The sequence below is a fragment of the Moschus berezovskii genome, chromosome 1 (genome assembly GCF_049115385.1).
Source record: "Moschus berezovskii isolate FMDL1 chromosome 1, NW_MosBer_1.0, whole genome shotgun sequence".
NCBI lineage: Eukaryota > Metazoa > Chordata > Mammalia > Artiodactyla > Moschidae > Moschus > Moschus berezovskii.
This window is the reverse complement of record NC_142460.1, coordinates 151,959,057-151,980,124: the sequence shown is the minus strand read 5'-3', so window position 1 is coordinate 151,980,124 and position 21,068 is coordinate 151,959,057. Positions and strand designations below refer to the sequence as shown.

General features: G+C 45.3%; 1 protein-coding gene across 1 annotated transcript in view; it reads left to right on the top strand.

Annotated features, from left to right (window-relative positions):
- CLSTN2 (calsyntenin 2) overlaps window positions 1-21,068 on the top strand; it is a 721,779-nt gene that overhangs the window by 578,962 nt on the left and 121,749 nt on the right. The window contains exon 6 of the mRNA XM_088840256.1: window positions 17,962-18,147. Coding sequence (XP_088696382.1) covers window positions 17,962-18,147 — 186 coding nt within the window. The remainder of the gene's footprint in view (window positions 1-17,961; window positions 18,148-21,068) is intronic.

Here is a 21,068-nt window from a genome sequence, read left to right as displayed (position 1 = left end):
GGTGACTGCAGCCAGTGGTACTTGGCAGCACCTGTTGGCAGGGAGCACAGCAGGGCCCATCTACCCACTGAGGTCTGGTGAATGGCAGCCACACGGGGACTGACTCGCCCACCTTCTTCCAGGCTCCAGGCCCAGAAGCAAGCAGTGACAGCATGTCACTCCCTGCCAACCTCCAAGGCTTTTGCTCTTCAGGCTCTCAGCGCCCCCATGGATTTGTAACCCCCTTCATGACTGAATGCAAGACAAAGCACCCCACGCCTAGTGTGTGGACAGCACTCAGACCTGCCAACAGGAGCTCTGTGGCTCAGGGAAGCAGCAGGTTGTCTGTCTGCCCAAGTGGCCAAGGGAGAGGGATGGTTTTCAAGCAACATTTACAAGTTCTGTATAAGTAGCAATTGGACCACTGCAACTTTTTAATATAAACATATTTTAAATTATAAAGGGTGTGCTGCTCATTTGAAAAGAATGGTTTAATATATACATTTAAATTGTATTTATTTATTAGTGGCTGTGCTGGGTCTTGTTTGCTGAGCTGGCTTTTTTCTAGTTGCAGTGAGTGGAGGCTCCTCTTCGTTGCAGTGTGCGGTCTTCTCGTTATGATGGCTTCATTTGTCGTGGAGCACAGGCTCTAGGGTGCGACAGCTTCAGTAGTTGCAGCTCCCAGGCTCTAGAGTTGTGGTACATGGGCTTAATTGCTCCATGGCATGTGGGATCTTCCTGGCCCAGGGATTGGACTTGAGTCTCTTACATTGGCAGGCAGATTCTTTACCATTAGCACCACCTGGGAAGCCCTTGAAAAGAAATTTTTTTACGATAATAATGACAATAAAAGTTCCCCATGATCCAATGAATGCAGTATTATCAACAACACAGTATAGTTTTCTCCCTTCTTACATAGTCATTTGAACTTTGCGTGTTTCCCACTTAACTTAGTGCCACATGTGTTAGCCCACTTCATGAAGCCATACCACCCTCTCATCAGCTGCATAACATTCTTTCAAAGAAGGTCAAGTGTGCCTGATGGCGTTCTTGAAGTCAAATGGGGCAATGTGATTGTCCAGCTTTAGCTCGGTTCTGCTTTTCTGTTTATCAATGAATATCTGTGCAAAAATCTTTGTCTGCATTTTGGATTACTTTCTCAGGAGTATTATCACCTGGGCCAAAGCATATTGTCATTTTGAGACCCAAGATATGTTTTGCCAAGCATCAGTCTAATCATCTGTGATGACTCCCACTGCCCATCCATGTGAGGGATACCTCTCCCCACTCCTGGGCACTTAGACTCTGATTTCCAATGTATTTGATGGACTCTGCCGCTTTGTGCCATAGTTTCCAAAGAGATGATGGTTTGGTCCCAATTTTAGAAAGTCACTCAGTGAAATGAAAAACCCTGCAGTCCTCTAATATCACCTGGAGTTGTGATCCTTTTGTTTAAAAAAATTAATTCTGCAACCATGTGCCACTGATCTATCAATTAAAGAGATTTACGTGACTGGAGTCTGAAAAGTTTACATAAGCCATCTTTACAAAAAGACTGAAAGTGTGTGTTTGAAAAACCTTATGCTTGCATTGTAAATGCTTTTCAAGGCTATAAAAGTAAAGATTCTTGAAGAATAGCTACTCCATCTTGTACCAATAATGCATTCATCCCAAGATAAGAAAATTGCCTGGAAAATGCTCACGTTTATTGGACATAAGAGAGAAAAGCTTTTGTAAATCCGAGAGAAAGTACCCTGGTTGGTTGAGTTAATGATTTCCCCCTTGGGAGACTTGGCTTCCAGAATGGCTGCTCTTAAATTGCCTGGTTTCTGCACCTTTCCAGCATCAATTCTACTAGACATGTTTGTGCATATGAGTTGAGAATCTCTGGGAATGAAAAGGGTGGGGAGTGAGAGTAGCCAAATTTGGTGTGGGGCCCTGGGTTTTGAACACCACGTGGTTCACTTTGATGGCAGCGCTGACAATCCCGGAGAGTGTGGAGCCAGGGTGAAAGGGGGAGGACCCAAGCTTTAAAGAAGTGGCACCCACATCAGTAAGTTCAGAGGCTTGTGGAAAACTAAGGGCTCTCAAGATAGAGCACCAGTGAATGGATTCCCTCCTAGCATGCAAACAGCCGGGGGCTGACCAGATTGGGGTGCAGTGCCGAGGGGGCCTGTGTCAGGCATGGGAGCAGAACAGACCTTGCCCAAGGGCTGTGGGCAGATCTGGAGAAGCAGTACACAGCTTCTAAACCCAGCCCAGCAGAACAGCAGCAATATCCTCAATTCAGAGAGGCTGGAAGGAGCAGGAGAATCCAAGATAAAGACAGCAAGAAGAAAGTCTGACCAGAGCAAAGGGCCAGGAGAATTCCCAGAACCCAGAACATGAGCACAGACACCTTCCACGAAGCAGCCATATCATTCATTCCCCAGATATTTAGTGAGAACCAGCCACGTTCCAGGAACTGCACCAACCACTGGAGATTTCAAATCTAAGCAAAAGAGACAGATCCGCTCTTGCAGAACTCATGATGGTAGATGGAGATGGAGGTGAGGGGTGAGAGTTTCAGGTGGAAAAGAATCACAGGAGTAAAGTAACAGCGTAGTCTGCTGTTCACAACCAGTCACGGGGCCAACCCCAAAATCACCTTCCACTGGAGGGGGGTGTCAGTGAAAATAGTCAATAAACAATCAATAATAAGAATGGAAAAGAGTTTTATTTAAGTCAAACTGAAGTCTAAACCAGAAGCTGGCTTCCTAGATTACTCTGAGAAACTGCTCCAGAGAAGCAGAGTTTTCATCACAGTTTTTTATCTTGTCAGAACAAAGAATATTAAACAAGTCATGGTTGCATTTCTTTAAGGTTTAAAAAAAAAGAACAGACCAGCATGTACACAGCGAGGCAGTATGGCTTTGGCACCCAGGAAGGGAGTCTTATCATCAAAGGAGTACCAGCATTGGTGTACCAGGTAGATGGACATTTAATCCTTATTTTTAACATGGACATTGTTTGCTTCTGGCCAGGGTGCCCTTTTCTTTCATAATTAAAGCAGATGTATACTGTGTGTTTGATAGGCCACAAGCAGGCTATTTTAGTTAGCATAAACTTCAAGTTACCTCACGTGGAAACCAAAATGACTTCCCTATATCTCAATATATGAAAAAGTGTTTTATCAATCACATGGTCAGGAGGTATAATCTAATGCCTCACAACTGGAAGTGGCTCTCTCTCCACTAAGAGCCCTGGTCCTGCATCTGCAGTTCTTCTGGAATCGCAACCCACACAGTATAAAGAAAGAAAAGAATACTTGTTCTAAGCTCATTCAGTGTGAAGTCCTACTCTGTTGGGTCAGCTTTCAGGCAGCAAATAGATCTCCCTGTGGGCATCCTGCATAGGGATCAGAAATCCCTTCTCAGGCCCCTCCCCGACTGTTGGCAGTCACGAATGTGGTGAGAGATGGAGTGGGAGTTTAACGCCCAATATGTTTTGGCTGAAGCTCCAATACTTTGGCCACCTGATGCGAAGAGCTGGCTCAGTGGAAAAGACACTGATGCTGGGAAAGACTGAAGGCAGGAGGAGGAGGGAACGTCAGAGGATGAGGTGGTTGGATGGCATTGCTGACTCAATGGACATGAGCGTGAGCAAGGCCTTCACCAGGAGATGGTGATGGACAGGGAAGCCTGATGTGCTGCAGTCCATAGGGTTGCAAAGAGTTGGACACAACTTAGCAACTAAACAGCAAATTGTTTTGGCTGGTCATTTCCAAGTCTGTCTCTGAATCCAGATCACTTTGGGAAGGGGTGTGGGGTTGGTTAAAATCACAGATTCCAGGGCTTCCTCCTCAAAATCTTCTACTGGGATTTCCCGAGGTGAGACCCAAAAGGCTGTCTTGAGAACTTTTACAGGTGATTCTCTTGAAGCCAGCCCTGACCCTGAATCTGTGTATAGACAAGAATTTGGGGAGCACAGTGTGAGCTCCATGTAGATGAGGTAAATCGCAAGGCCTGTGAATTGGGGAGGAGAGAGCACAGTCTAGATTGGAGCAATCATGGAGGATTTCCTGGAAGAATAATTGGAGATAGTGTGGTTAGGCAATGTTAACCATTGTAGATTAGAAGGTCAAAAAGAGAGGTAAAGTAGGAAGTTGTTGTAGTGATTGGTCCAGGTGAGAAGCAGTGATGGCTGTAAAACTGGAGTGGACTAGGACATGGAAGCAACCTAGATGTCCATTGGCAGATGAATGGATAAGAAAGTTGTGGTGCATGTACGTAAGGGAATATTATTCAGCTATTAAAAAGAACACATTTGAGTCAGTTCTAATGAGGTGGATGAAACTGGAGCCTATTATACAGAGCGAAGTAAGTCAGAAAAACACCAATACAGTATATTAATGCATATATATGGAATTTAGAAAGATGGTAACAATAACCCTATATGCAAGACAGCAAAAGAGATGCAGATGTAAAGAACAGACTCCTGAACTCTGTGGGAGAAGGCGAGGGTGGGATGACTTGAAAGAATAGCATTGAAACATGTATATTACCATATGTGAAACAGATGACCGGTCTAAGTTCAATACATGAAACAGGGCATGAAAAGCGGGTGCCCTGGGACAACCCAGAGGGATGGGATGGGGAGGGAGGTGGGAGGGGCGTTCAGGATGGGGGACACGTGTTTACCCTTGGCTGAATCCTGTCAATTTATGGCAAAAACCACCATAATGTTGTAAAGTCATTAGCCTCAATTAAGATAAATAAATTAATTTTTAAAAAGGAATTAAAAAAAATACCTGAGTGGAAAGAGTTTGATCTCAGGAGTCCTCTAAAATTCAGAAGCATAAGGGCATTAGTAGCCCTGTAGATATATACGGTAAAATGTTACAGTGCTCTGAAGTATTGCCTTCCAGATTTGAAGTCTTAGGATGTAAGTCTTAGGAAATAGATAGGATTATCTAGAGTAGTGCTTCTGGACTGAATCTAAGCTCATGCTGCTCACTGCCTGACAGGTCAATAAATCAAGGGACAGCTTGTTGGGGCAAGGAATAGTGACTTTATCAGAAAGTCAGCAGACCGAGAAGATGGGCGACTGGTGTCCCAAACAACTATTTTATCAGAGTTAGAATTCAGGCTGCTCTTATACTAAAAGGAAAGGGGGTGTGGTTGGTTGTTGCAAACATCTTGGTGTTGGAATCCTTTGTTCTTGCAACTATCCGTGTAGGTAAGGTCATGATGCTTCTACAGACCTCCAATAAGGCAGATGTTATTCTCTGTTCTGTAATTTCTTATCTCTATATAAGTGGAAAACTTTTATACTCTTAAAGATCAGACCATTGAGAATAGAAAGTGAAAGGGGAGAGTGAAAAAGTTGGCTTAAAGCTCAGCATTCAGAAAACTAACATCATGGCATCTGGTCCCATCACTTCATGGCAAATAGATGGGGGAACAGTGGAAACAGCGTCAGACTTCATTATTTTGGGCCCAAAATCACTGCAGATGGTGATTGTAGCCATGAAATTAATAGACGCTTACTACTTGGAAGGAAAGTTATGACCAACCTAGATAGCATATTAAAAAGCAGAGATATTACTTTGCCAACAAAGGTCCATCTAGTCAAGGCTATGGTTTTTCCAGTGGTCATGTATGGATGTGAGAGTTGGACTGTAAAGAAAGCTGATCGCTGAAGAATTGATGCTTTTGAACTGTGGTGTTGGAGAAGACTCTTGAAAGTCCCTTGGACTACAATCCATTCTAAAGGAGATCAGTCCTGAGTGTTCATTGGAAGGACTGATGCTGAAGCTGAACCTCCAATACTTTGGCCACCTCATACAAAGAGTTAACTCATTGGAAAAGACCCTGATGCTGGGATGGATGAGGGGCACAGGAGAAGGGGACGACAGAGGATGAGATGGCTGGATGGCATCACTGACTCGATGGATGTGAGTTTGAGTGAACTTCGGGAGTTGGGGATGGACAGGGAGGCCTGGCGTGCTGTGATTCATGAGGTCGCAAAGAGTCAGACATGACTGAGTGACTGAACTGAACTGAACTGATCATGTATATTTCAGGGTATTAGCAACATTCTTTTAGCCAAAAAATAGATTACAAAGGTTAAAATAAAATAAACAGATCTAATAGACAGTCAGGTGTGTTCTTCCCTATTGTACTTCTCAAATCACCTATGGTGAAGGATTGGTTTTTTCCCCAATTATCATGGACCTTAATTCTTTAAAAACAATAAGAGAAAAATTTCTAGAAAAATGAAATAAATAGCAAAGACATACAAAATGTAAGCCATTTTTTAAAGTATTATTAGATTTGATGAACATAAAATCACCCTGTCAAATTGCTATAAAATTTTTTTAATGTTACCCTGGATTTCTATGGCAGACCTATAACAAGCAACTCCAAGGCCACACCCATCTAAAGACCACAGTGAGTAGCATTGTCCCAGAATCTGTTGTTTCCTTTGCCCTCCACAAAATCAGAAATGGTTTAGGCTTGGGATTCTCAGATGGCGCAGTGGTAAAGAATCTGCCTGGCAAATCAGGAGACCCTAGAGATGTGGGTTTGATTTCTGGGTCAGGAAGATCCCCTGGAGTAGAAAATGGCAACCCACTCCAGTATTCTTGCCTGAGAAATCCCCTGGACAGGGGAGCCTGGTGGGCTGCGGTCCATGGGGTTGCAAAGAGTTGGACACAAATGAGCATTGCACATGCAACATGCAAATCTTTTCAATTTAATCTGATCACAAGCATCTTTATATGATCCTTACTTACCTCATGGTTCTCCTGGTTGACAATAATAGGCCAGGGAAGAGGGTATGATAGAAGCCACAGATTTTGTCAAGAAGCTATTGGGCAGGAAACTATCTGCAGTTGCCCAGATGCTTCCGGAATAAAGCCCAAAAGTGTCCACCCACATGTCTGACTTTGGAATCGCCCAGGTGGCGATGTGAGGGTTTTCTCAGACCGAGGATTTGGTAATCAAGGTGGTGACTTGGTATGAAATTAAACCCCTTCTGTCATCAGGAAATTAAAGAGAACTTCACTGGCAGGACAAAATTTGAGGACAAATTACTGGTTGTCTCGTTTGACATTTATTGAGACGTCTTTGGGGACTAAAAAGGTTGCAGATACATGAGGGTTTCCAAAATTGGAGTCACATGTAAGTGCAGTTTCATCATCATACACACTCGTCCACAGACACTCAGGCTGAAGTGTGTATGTATGTGTGTACACACACACACACACACACTGCTGCTACATCTAGGGTCCTTCCCATTTTAATGCCTGGCAGTCTAGCTTCCCTGCATTAGGCAGCCAAATTAGAATGTGTGTGAGTGTTTGTGTTTTGACTTTCATATATCTAATCATTCACTTATTTCTTAGATATTTATTGAACACCGCAGAGTGATACACCAGTTATGCTCCAGGACACGAATAGATGATACATGAGTCAGTAATTCTCAGTGAGGAAGGCCAGGCAGGATTTGGGTGGAGGTAGGGGTCACCATCAAGACGAGACCCAGACAACCTCCTTTACAAAGTCACATGTGATTTGGGACCTGGAGGGAGAGAAGGACCAGCCAGGGTGGCAGGGACTGAGCTCCAGGCAAAGGGCTGCTCTGAGTTGTACCCCCTGATCTGAACCGTGGGTATGTTTTTCTCTCCCTCCTTCTTTTTTTGTAGTTAATTAAGATCTCTCTTTTTAGTAAGAATTAAAAGGTAGTAAAATGCTCTTGTGAAGATAAGTATAGTCAACGGAAAGGGGTCAGTAATGAAGGAAGGGAGAAGATTCCTTATATTTGTAGTTGAGTTCAGAGAGTTTGTGTTTTCTTTCTTTTGAAAGTGTGCCTGCGTGTAATTGTTTTTAATTGGGGAAGGGAAAATCACATAATTTAATGCCTAAAAAGAGATGTATGTCTTATGTATTAGGCGCAGGCTAAGTAGTTTGCATTTATCACCTGATATAAACTCTTTCAACAGCTCTGAAATAAGTGATAATATCACCCGTGTTTGCATGAGTAAACAAGTGGGAAAGGAACTGACTGGCCCCCCAGGACATGGTACCAATAGGTAGACCTAGGACTTATACCCAGTCTGACCCCAAAGCCTGGGCTCCTCTCTTTGGGATAGTTAATTAATATTCCCATTCTACAGATGAAGGAACTGCAGCTCAGAAACATGAAGGGACATGTCCAAGGTTATTCAGCTGGAAAGGCAGCTATTGAGGTCAAAATGATTTTCAAGACAGTGACAGCAGACTGTTACACCAAGCATGGGGCCCTTCTGTACACAAAACTGGTCTTAGAGCCAGGACTGGATGCCCAGCCTCTGACTCCTTCCAGCTAAATGTCCCATCTCATGCTTATAGACCCACAACAGCAGTAGAGAAAATGTTAAAAGAAAATGAACTCAGAAAAGCCAGGATTCCTTTTAGAAGTTGAGTTTTGGAGTCCTATAGGCCTGGCACATGTCCTGGCTTTACCATGTATATGATCTAACCTTGCCTCCACACCAGTTCCATGAGGTATAGTTGTAATTTCTCCCCATTTTACAGACGAGGAGTGTCTAGCGCAAGGTGCAGTAGCTGGCAGGCAGAGGAAGCAGGCATTGGACTCCTCCTCCCTCATGTCTGTACTCCGTTGTCTAAGTATCACCATGGCTCTAACCAAAGTCAGGCTGGGATTCTGAGAACTTCACTCCAGGAGCCCTGGGGGTCGGGGGGTGGGGAGGAGACATGAGGAGAGTCTCAGAAGCTGGCTCTTGTCACTCTTATACCAAAAAACTCATTTCCTGGCCCAGCACTCAAGTCCCTTGTAATCTGGCCCCAGAGTTGCTTTTTGGCCCGTCTCACACCAGTCCTCCTAGATGCCCGCTGCTGGCCTTACATTTGTCTTCGCTTGCTGAGTCCCACCAGGCAGCTGAGTGGGGAGCACCATTCATACCATTTTCCATCTAAGTAGCACTGCTTGTTGTTGTACAGCCCCGAGGCCATGGTGGTGACACCCTTGAATTCTCTCTGCCCACCTTGTGCCCCGCACCCTGCAGTGCTATGTTAACCGTGCCTTCTACTGCCTGCATCCCGATGCTTTGACCACCAGGGCCTGGCTGAGCCTGGAGGGACTGCCAGCTCAATCAGCGAATTCCTAGGGAGAGCGAACAACTTACCCTTTGCTTTTTAGGCACTGACCAACCAACCCAGAACCTCCATCCCACCCACCTCTTTTATCAGGGCCTCACCCTCCAGCCAACATTTCCCTGCACCAATCACCCTAGAGCCAGGTGCCAGACAGCTCAGGACAGCTCCATGCCCCAGAGGCCACTGAAATTATACAAACTAGGTGATTCTAGGGCTGCTGACCTTGCCTGACCTCCTCCTTCCTGTGCAAACCATAGCACAGGCTCTGGCCCACGGTTTTCTCCTCTCCCTCTGCCTCTTAACTATCCCTGGTGATTCTCCATGCATCCCCAGTGGTGGGGCACTCCCCTCTATTTGGGACTTGTGAGTATAACAAACTCTCTTTTCAATGGCAATTATATCCTGATCTGTTGGCCTTATCACACTTCAATAATAATGCAACCTTTGCTAAAACAAAGTCCAGGTCACTTCCTCCAGGAAGCCTCCTTTGTTCACTCTGCTGCTAAGTCGCTTCAGTCATGTCCGACTCTGTGTGACCCCATAGACGGCAGCCCACCAGGCTCCGCCGTCCCTGGGATTCTCCAGGCAAGAGCACTGGAGTGGGTTGCCATTTCCTTCTCCAATGCATGAAAGTGAAAAGTGAAAGTGAAGTCGCGCAGTCGTACCTGACTCGTAGCGACCCCATGGACTGCAGCCTACCAGGCTTCTCCATCCATGGGATTATCCAGACAAGAGTAATGGAGTGGGGTGCCATTGCCTTCTCCCTAGGCAGTATAACTTACCTCTTCTTTGTTCTCTGGGGTCTGCTTTTTGTCCCTCCGTCTGCCTTAAAGCTGGCTGTGTGTCTGTCACTGCCCTTACCTGACTGTCAGTGCCTCTGAGTTAGGGCTCATGAGTTACACTTTTCTGTCTCTCTGGGGCTCTGCCTGGCCCATAGTAGGTGCTTAGTAAATGCATAGCATCAGAATAATGACAAGAATGACACAAGGCTGATGATAGGAGTAGTAGCAGTAGCTGTCTGTTCCTGGTGCTTTGCATTTGTTGTTGTTGTTATTTTGTTGCTAAGTCATGTCAGACTCTGCAACTCTGTGAACTATAGCCTGACAGGCTCCTCTATCCATGGGATTTCCCAGGCAAGAATACTGGAGTGGGCTGCCATGCCCTCCTCCAGGTGATCGTCCTGACCCAGGGATAGAATCTGCATCTCCTGCTGGGCTAGCAAATTCTTTACCACTGAGCCACCAGGGAAGCCCTGTGCTTTGCATACCTTTCCTCCAATTCCCAAAGCAACTCTTCAAGGTAGATTTGTGTAATCACCATTGTTCAGATGTGAAAATGAAGCTCAGATATGTTCAGTGATTTATCCAGGGCCACACAGCCAAAAAGTGGCAGAGTCATGATTCAGACCTGAGTCTGTCCAACTGCAGAATTAACACTCTTGGATTTGGCTGAATTGAACTGAAGTTAATTTCCCCATTGTGTGACCCTGTCAGTGGTGACCCTCTGTGTGGCTTGATCATGAGGTGGCGATTGGAGATATTTTAGTGTTCTGAACACCACACCTAATCTAGCTGCTAAGTGACATTTCCAAAGCACAGTCTGGGTTCTTCATACCCTCGTTAAGCACCCATTTATAGCTCTTCACTGGTCCTAAGATGAAACCCAAACCTCAGCATTTATCACCTGACCTCCAATTACTTCTCCAGCCCATCTCTACCTATTCACTCACCCCCAGCTCAGGTGCACTGGACGCCAGTGAAGATAAAGATGCTCCCTGTTAAGCACGTACACCTCCTGAGCTTCTCCCAGTAGTAAAGGAAGTCCCTGGGTACCAAAGTCACCCATCCCTGGAAGAAAGACCTGAAAGATGCCAGGTGGTTGACACCTACAGAGTCTGGTTAGAATATCAGCTGCCTGAACAGTCCCTGATCAGGATAACCCCTTTCCTATCCCTCCCCCTCCCCAGCATCCCCACATCCAGCCGTTTATTTTGTATGAATGCAGCAATTTCCTGGACAAACTGATGCTTCTTTCTCTGCTAGGAGCTGAGACCAGGAAGAGCTGGAGGCCCTTGAACATGCACAGTTAAGGAAAAAGAAGCATCAGACACACCTGTGATTTCCCTTCCCTCCTCCTGTGTCACTTCTGAGTATAGACTTGGAACGATTTACCGAGTGTCTTGAATTACAAGAGCCCATAAAGCCTGTGCTTTCTAGAAGTCTCAGCTTAGCTTTTTTCCACCTCCAGGCCTCTAATAAGAAAGTAGTTCTAAGTAGTTAATCTTTTCCTAATGAGAAAATATATGTTCTCCAAATTCAGCAGGAGTTATAATACATTCATCCCATTTCTAAATCTTTAATCCCCTGAGAGGGAATTTAATTCCGGAAGGCATTCCAGGGTAACCTTTCCAGGAATGTTTATGATGTCATTGAGCCCGAGTATTAAAACAATAGGTGGTCTTCTTCTTTTCTCTTTATTTAAGAAAAAATAAAGAACAACAGTTCATTAACTAGTCTCTAGATCTTTCATGAATTGAAATGATTTTCTTTCCAAAAAGATTTTATTTCCAACTGGGGTAGTTCAGAGAAGTTTAGGAAGCATGTGAACCAGGGTGGGATGTTTCTGTCATGAGGTATCAGGGGGAAAGTCGCTCTGTTGGGCCCTTAGCCTTCAATGCATACACCAAGCCCATGAGGAGGTATAAGCATCTCAGATCTACAGGTAAGGCCACAGAGGCCCAAAGATAACTGCTTCACAAAGGTCACATGACCTGAATTTGAGTGAGATGAGATTCAAACCCAGATTTCTTCAAGTCTTCGGTATCAGAGCAGCCCCTTGACCCCTACAACTGCCCCCAAGGTCAAGTACTGATGAAACTGACATTATTCCTTGATCCTTTACCATCATCAGAAATTATAATTTAAAAAAAATTATCAGTGTAAATTGAATATTCAAAGATGAATCTGTAAAAGTTGCCATTCTCAGTCCCAGCAAATCCTCAGAATCATAGAGGAGTTATTGTAAAAGAACTATATAGCCTTGAGCAAGTCACACCAGCTCTCAGCCAGTTTTACCATATGCACTATTAAGATAGTAACACCCACTCACTGGGTCACTGGGAGGATTAAATGAAAGAACAGATGTCAAAGCACTTAGCATCTTCTAGATGCTAATAACTGTATGTCCTCTTATTTCCTGCAATAAATGTTATTGAATACATGATCAATTAACAACATTAATACTATATCTGATGAATGTATAGTATTTGGTGTTTGAGGCTGAAATGATTCAGCATTTAATCTCCCCAGATCCTGGGTGGTAGGTGCTACTTTTATTCAGACTCAAGGTGGGTAAGTGGTTTACTCAGAGTCCACACAGGAAGTGAGAAGGCTGTAATCTGAATCCAGGCACCCTGAATTTAGAGGTCATACTTTTAGTCATCCAGCCATCTACCCTCCAGAAAATGGAAATGAATAGATATTTCATGTGGAAAACACTGAGTTTGATGACTTGCCTTTTGCTCTCTTAAACCCCCACCCTTTCTTGGAAAATGAAAGATGTTTGTGTGAGCTTCCCACTATCTCAAGGATGCTACACTCAGAAAGCTTCATTAATTTCTTTTACGATATGGTTGCAGTTTGCCTGCTCTCCATAAGCCCTCAAAAACACACCTCATGAGGTCACAAAAGCTACTAACAGGTGTGATGTTCTTAATGTTCTTTTCTGCCTGATTTCTTCTTGGAGAGGGCCTTGGCCCCTTAACCAAAGGCAGCAAAAGGACTGAAAACTTTGCTAGGACTCTGTCTCCACTGTTCAGTTCAGTTGCTCAGTCGTGTCCGACTTTTTGTGACCCCATGGAATGCAGCATACCAGGCTTCCCTTCACCAACTCCCAAAGCTTGCTCAAACTAATGTCCATCAAGTCGGTGATGCCATCCAACATCTCATCCTCTGTCATCCCCTTTTCCTCCTGCCTTCAATCATTCTCAGCATCAGGGTCTTTTCAAATGAGTCAGTTCTTTGCATCAGGTGGCCAAAGTATTGGAGTTTCAGCTTCAGCATCTGTCCTTCCAATGAATATTCAGGACTGATTTACTTAAAGATTGACTGATTTGATCTCCTTGCTGTCCAAGGGACTTTCAAGAGTCTTCTCCAACACCATAGTTCAAAAGCATCAATTCTTTGGCACTCAGCTTTCTTTATGGTCCAACTCTCCATACTGGATGTGAGACTACTGGAAAAACCATAGCTTCAACTAGACAGAACTTTGTTGGCAAAGTAATGTCTCTGCTTTTTAATATGCTGTCTAGGTTTGTCATACCTTTTCTTCCAAGGAGCAAGCGTCTTTTAATTTCATGGTTGCAGTCACCATCTGCAATGATTTTGGAACCTAAGAAAATAAAGTCTGTCACTATTTCCATGGTTTCCCCATCTATTTGCCATGATGTGGTGGGACCAGATGCCATGATCTTAGTTTTCTGAGTGTTGAGCTTTAAGCCAGCTTTTTCACTCTCCTCTTTCACTTTCATCAAGGGACTCTTTAGTTCCTTTTCTCTTTCTGCCATAAAGGTGGTGTCATCTGCATATCTGAGGTTATTGATATTTCTCCCAGCAATCTTGATTCCAATTTGTGCTTCATCCAGCCTGACATTTTACATGATGTATTCTGCATATAAGTTCAATAAGCAGGGTGACAATATACAGCCTTGTTATTTATTTGCTCCGGTACTTACACTCCTTCTAAAAAGACTTGAGCTGGAATTTCTCATCAAAGATAACCACTAACATACCTCGATGAGAAAGAGATGCCTACAGCCCCCACAGAACAGCAGTACCAGGGATGTCTTGGGTTTCTCCAACAGAAGAGGCTTCCAGAAGCAGATGTTGTGAGGAATCTCTCCCACTAGCAGGACAGACTCAAGAACTGGTGATGTAGGGCCATACCATGGGCCCCCTGCACAGTACCATTTCTCTGAGCTTTTTTAATTGCATCTCTAAAGAGAAAGACTGATGCTAAAGCTGAAACTCCAATACTTTGGCCACCTCATGTGAAGAGTTGACTCACTGGAAAAGAGTCTGACGCTAGGAAGGATTGGGGGTGGGAGGAGACAGGGACGAGGGAGAATGAGATGGCTGGATGGCATCACCGATGCTATGGACATGAGTTTGAGTGAATTCCGGGAGTTGGTGATGGACAGGGAGGCCTGACATGCTGTGATTCATGGGGTCGCAAAGAGTCGGACACAACTGAGCGACTGAACTGAAAGAGAAGGATGATGCAGAGAGAGAGGAATGAGGAAGGGAAGGAGAACAGCCTCTTCCTTGATAAATGTCTTGTTACTGGGAAGATATTCTTCCATTATCATTTCTGGACTGATTGCCTTACTGAGAACAAAGAGAAACAAACATGTGATGGTTTCTGTTGGGATGGTTGTTTCTGTAGGATGAGAATAGGGGCAGAGAGGAGAAGCACCAGAGAAGCTACAAATAGGCTATGGGTTCTGTCTGTGGCTCAAGAAAGGCTGCCATGGCTGAAGTCGAGGTTAGGTCTCTGGGGCTCCCCGGATCCACTTGGAAAATATTTCCTGGGCTCAGAGCTTGGTGTGGAGGGATCAAAAATAAACTCATAATTCCTGCCTTTAAAGAGTTCCTAATTACAAGAAGGGGAAGGCACACAAATGGATCATTCCAATGATATTCTACAAGATCCATTCATGCTTCCTACCACTGTCTAGTGAGTATCTGCCCTGTGCAGGGCATTGTCCAGCATGATGGAGATTCAGAGTTACCATCAGCTTGGACTCTACTCTTGAGAATGCTGTGAGGACACAGAGAAGGGTTTCTAGCCAGACTGGAGATGTCCTGAAAGTTATGTGGTAGAGGTAACAGACAGAAAGGAACAGGAAGGGAGCTCCATGCAGAAGAAATTGCAAGAGTGAATGCACAATGGTATGCCACATTTTGAACCTAGGTTGAGACGAGCCTGGTCATGTGTGGACTGCTGCTTACAGCACTGTGACTTTCAGATACATCAGACAAAAAGCCCTCCTGACTGCCAGTGATCTGTCCTTTAGATTGACCTTGGGGCCACATGGGCTATAGCAACTCCATGGTCTTATCCTCCAGGAGGTGATGGGCCATTCCAGACGCAACTCCTGGGGGCTCTGAGGAAAGACATATCATTGGGTATACTCTCTTTTATCTATAGTCATTGTTATCTAAACATCCTTTCATTGGGAAGAAAATCCATAAAGGAGCAAATATATGTATATGTATGGCTGATTCACTTTGCTGAGCAGTGGGAGCATTGTAAAGCAAGTATACGCCAATAAAATTTCATTTAAAAACAAACAAAAATCATCCCATAGCAAGTTTCCCGGTGATAAACCTCACAACGTGGTGTTAAATCTTTGCTCATGACTCCAAAAAATACATTAAAGGGTGGTTGATTAACATGGAGGTTCAGAGCTAAACCCAGATTGCCGGGTTATGTGGACTGTGCAGCGGGTGTGAGCATCTCCTTTCCTATCTGGGGAAGGAATAGCAAGGATTGGAGCCCTACTGCATGCCAGGCCCACATGGTCACACCTAGTCCTCACCCCCACAATGTGGTCCCCACTTCACTGATCAGGTGCCTGAGGCTTGGAGACCTTCAGTAACCTGCCCAAGAACTTCCTGACCTGATGGAGTCAAACCAAGATCGTTGCTCTCTTTACTTCAAACAAGCTTCTCTGAGGCTCCCCATGGGCTTTCATCCTTGACATTCAGGCATCAGCTCAGACAGGAACCCTCTCCATCTAAAGAAGTTCCTCTCTGTCACCACTTTTCCTTTCACAGCACTTACCCTCTGCGATAGGACAGCATGGTGTATTCATTGCTTGTCTCTCTCTCAGCTTCATAAGTCAGGGACCCTTTCAGACTCCTTCACTGCTGTATCTGTGACACTCCAAGCAAAGCTGGGTACATAAGAAGCTCAAACATGTTTGGTCACTGAAAAAGCCATCTGTCCCTAAGCCCAGTCCTTTCACTCCGCTGGTTTCCTCAAGATGGCGGCCAGAGGCCAATGGGTATTTTCAGGGAGCCCCTTGGTGGCTGATGAATGATCCTAAATGCAAGACTTTCTGAGTTTCCCAAGGGTGAGGCAGGCAGTCTATAGATTTTCATTTTTACCTCGGCATAAGGACACCATCCAGGGATTTCCCTGGTTGTTCGTTGCCTTCCAATGCATGGGGTACAGGTTCAATCCCTGGTCCAGGAGCTAAAATCCCACATGCCTCCGACCAAAAAACCAAAACCTAAAATAGAAGCAATATTGTAACAAATTCAACAAAGACTTCAAAAAATGGTTCACATAAAAAAACTTTTTTAAAAAGAGACACCATCTAGCAATGTGACAAACGGTTTGAGAGTCATATATAATAGTATCCACAACTCATGTTCCTTGATGATTCAGACTTCTACCCGCAAGCCTGGCTCAGGCCTACACAGCAGGCAGGCATCATTGTCGGCACGCGCTGTTGCGGGCACCGTGAGCATGGCCTTGCCTAGGCTCTGACTCTCCACTGTTGATGTTTCAATCAATTCATGTGTACACTCACTCTCAGTTTATTTTTGTTGATTGCTCTTTTTTTGTGTGGTGTCATTTTGATTGAGATTTTGTTCCTTTCCAACACTCTGATGTCTCCAAGTTATTTTTCCACTAAAAGGCAGGGATAAGACCATCAGCCCTACTTAAGTCACAGTCCTGAAAGGGAAGGAATCATTGTGCCTAACCCCAGGGCCTCGTGGAATTCTGAATTACCTTGGTCTCTTTTTTTGTTTGCTTGTGGTAAGGTGTATGCATTCCTGAAAATCACCTTGCTGGGAAAAATGGGATGAGGGACTCAACTGTCAAAAACATTATCAGTGATGCATAAAAAGAGACAAAGGGACTTCCCTGGTGGTCCAGTGGTTTGGAGCTCACCTGCCAAGGGAGGGGTCATGAGTTCAATCCCTGGTCCTGGAAGATCCCACATGCCCCAGGACAATAAGCCAGTGCATCACTATTGAGCCAAAGTTCTAGAGCCCGTGCTCTGCAACAAGAGAAGCCACTGCTGTGAGAGGCCTGCATATGGCAACGAGAGAGCAGACACCACCCCTTCACCAAAACATAGTCAAAATTAATAATAAAATAAAAGCCAACCTTATTTGAAAAAAAAAAAAAAGACACACATACACACTCAAAAAACACCAGCACAGTTTTACACAGGTTAAATGGTTAAGAAATATATAAGTACTACAATAAATACAGTACCTTACCTTGACGAGACCTCAGGTTTGCTTGTGGTGGTGGATATTGGAAGGGTTGAGGCTGATGCACTATTGTGAAGAGGGTTTTCTGAATGATGTAGAAAGTTGTAACTGCGTTGCAGGCAGGTGTGGCTCATTACACGTGGCAAGTGAGTAGCTGGTAGATGTTTTGAGGTCTATACATGGGCCTGTTTTGTGCCTTCCTATGTGGCTTAGCTCAGCTAGGCGTGGATTTCTGAATTCACCCAGTATTTCTTGGGGACAAAATCTTACATAGCAAATGTGAAATCCCCATTATCCTCGAATTATTTCCTAATGTATCAATTGTGGTGGTTTAGTCGCTAAGTCTGCCTGACTCTTGCAAATCCATGGACTGTAGCCTGCTAGGCCTATTCTTTGTCCATGGGATTCTCCAGGCAAGAAGACTGAAGTGGGTTGCCATTTCCTTCTCCAAAGGTATCAATTGTGTTGGAACAAATGCACATTTTCAAAGCACGTGTTACAGCAGAACTATCTGCACCTGACTGACAGTCACTCTTCCCTTGTTTACTCAGACTGGACCAAGAGGATTGAGTACCAGCCTGGCTCAGGGAGCGTGCCCCTGTTCCCCAGCATCCACCTGGAGACGTGCGACGGGGCCGTGTCCTCCATCCAGATCACCACGGAGCTGCAGACCAACTACATTGGGAAGGGCTGTGACCGGGAGACCTACTCTGAGAAGTCCCTTCAGAAATTATGTGGTAGGCTTCCCTGTTCAGATAATTTTTTAATTCATTGTTTTAAACAATATATACGAAGCATATCTTACTATATTATGAAGGAATCAGCCCCTCCCCACTGCACTGGTACATGTAACCCTTGGATGAATATTAAGTTTACTTATTATGGTTAAATCAGCAGTGCCCAACCTTTTGGCACCAGGGACCGTTTTCATGGAAGACAGTATTTTTTTTAGTTTTTGTATTGCTGCTGCTGCTGCTAAGTCACTTCAGTCGTGTCCAACTCTGTGTGACCCCATAGACGGCAGCCTACCAGCCTCCCCCGTCCCTGGGGTTCTCCAGGCAAGAACACTGGAGTGGGTTGCCATTTCCTTCTCCAATGCATGAAAGTGAAAAGTGAAAGCGAAGTCGCTCAGTCGTGAACCACTCCCAGTGACCCCATAGACTGCAACCTACCAGGCTCCTCTTTCCATGGGATTTTCCAGGCAAGAGTACTGGAGTGGGTTGCCATTGCCTTCTCCAATTTTGTATTGGGGTATAGCCAATTAACAAGCTTCCCAGGTGGTGTTAGTGGTAAAGAACCCACCTGCCAATGCAGGATACCTAAGAGATGGGGGTTTGGTCTTTGGGTCAGAAAGATCCCCTGGAGGAGGGCATGGCAAGTCACTCCAGTATTCTTTCCTGGAGAATCCCATGGACAGAAGCCTGGTGGGCTATGGTCCACAGGGTTGAAAGATTTGGACACGACTGAAGCAACTGAGTACACACGCTCACACGCACAGCTGATTAACAAGCAATGCTGTGATAGCTTCTGGTGGACAGGAAAGGGACTCAGCCATACATATACACATATCCCTTCTCCTCCAAACTCCCCTCCCATCCTGGCTGCCACATAACACTGAGCAGAGTTCCCTGTGCTATACAGTAGGTCCTCGTTGGTTATCCATTTTAAATACAGCAGTGTGTACATATCCATCCCAAACTCTCTACCTATTCCTTTTCCCCTTCCTCTCCCCCCAGCAACCATAAGTTTGTTCTCTAAGACTGTGAACTTCTTTCTGTTTTGTTAGTAACTTCATTTGTATCGTGCCTTTTTAGATTCGTGGAAGACAATTTTTCCACAGACTGGAGGTCAGCGGGTGGTTTCAGGATGATTCAAGTGCACTTTTACTTTTATTTATTTACATTTACTGTGCACTGTATTTCTGTTATAATTACATCAGCTCCACCCCAGATCATCAGGCGTTAGATCCCAGAGGTTGGGGACCCCTAGGTTAAATGGTTGGAAGGCTCAGCTTTCAGACCAACCATACTGGATCAGACCCCACTGTGTACCAACTCTAAGGCTATGGGCAAGTGCTGCGACAAAGCCTCTATTCTTCATCAGTAACACAGGGATGTTATGTGTATACACACAGGCACACACATGTAGACACAAGCGCCGGGTGTGGAAGAGCACCTAGCATGGGACCTGAAGGAACACGGCTCTCTCGAACTGTGTTGATTTCAGAGAGGTGCCTTCCCAGGGGCCAGTGTGAAGGGTGGTGCCAGCCTCTTAGGGAGAGTTGGGTCTCCTCCTCCAGGACCAGCTATGGAACACGAGGGCTTACTGCAAATGAAAGTGCTGGACCTTTGTTCCAAAACTATGAAGAATTTTAAGGCAGAAACAGCAAAGCATGAAGCAAAGCTGGGGGCCCCATGTGACTCTTCAGGTCACATGCTGGTGAAGCCGGGCCTCGGTGCCCATGTTGGAGAAGAGCTGGGCTGGGAGGAGAGATGGGGAACGTGAAGGATCCAAGTGTGGGGGCAGAGGGCTGACTGTCAGTGGGCTGAGAGATGGTGCCCCAAGAAAGAAGCAGGCTGGAACTGGGAGCCAGGCTGATGCAGGCTCTACCTGATGAAGCTTAGCTTTATTGAGCACCTGCTGTGTGCACCTCACATGTGTGTGCGTGTTAGCTGTTCAGTCGTGTCCGACTCTGTGCGACCCTATGGACTATAGCCCACCAGGCTCCTCTGTCCATGTGATTCTCCAGGTAAGAAATCTGGAGTGGGTTGCCATTCCCTTCTCCAGTGTGCTTCACATTCCTTACCCTAGTTCACACTGAGGAGGGTCTTATTCATCCAGTTTTAAACATGGACAATTAGAAGCCCAGAGAGGAAAAATTATTTTTAAGGTCACACAGGGAGTGACAGAGCCAGACTTTGAAAGTAGGTCTATGGGAGGGAAGGGCTCTTTGGCTCTTGATCTGTGATGCTGGGCCAGGCCTCTGGAGCTGAAATGTAAATCTCTCAAGTCAACTGCAGAATAAGACACAGTACAGCGGGAATGGTCCCATGTGCTTGGTAAACCAGACCATGGGTGTGATGATGGGCTGCTTTCCTCCCCACCATGTATATTTCATTTCTTTCTTGTTCTCAAGACTATTCAGGCCATCACACAGCCTCTCCAGCCAGACTGTGGGCAGCTCCAGAAAGAGCTTAGTCTTAAGACGGGGCCTGTACTTGGGGGCAATTCCATTTCCCAAGGAAGATGTGACTTCCTGAACACAGCCTGCAGCCCCTCCTGGGGACCCCTCCACTGCTGTGTTTGGAGCAGTTTTCCTCCCTCACCATTGACACACAGACACATGCAAATACACATGTACACACACACACATTCATGCACAGATGTATACAGGCACACACGTGCACACAAAGAAAACACAGGTACACACACAGGCACACACTCACACCTTCATGCACGCAGCTCTTGCCCAAGGACCAAGTGACAGTTTGAGAACTGGATGTGCAGTATGCCCTGCTTAGGTAGCACAGTGCCCCATTTATCTTGTTGCCAGGCTGGAAGGAGGGCCCATGGGAAGGCAGGTTTTTCTAGAACGATGCAGGAGATTGGGGAAAACAGCACCACCTAAGTATTCCAAACAGCTCTTGCAGAAATGCCC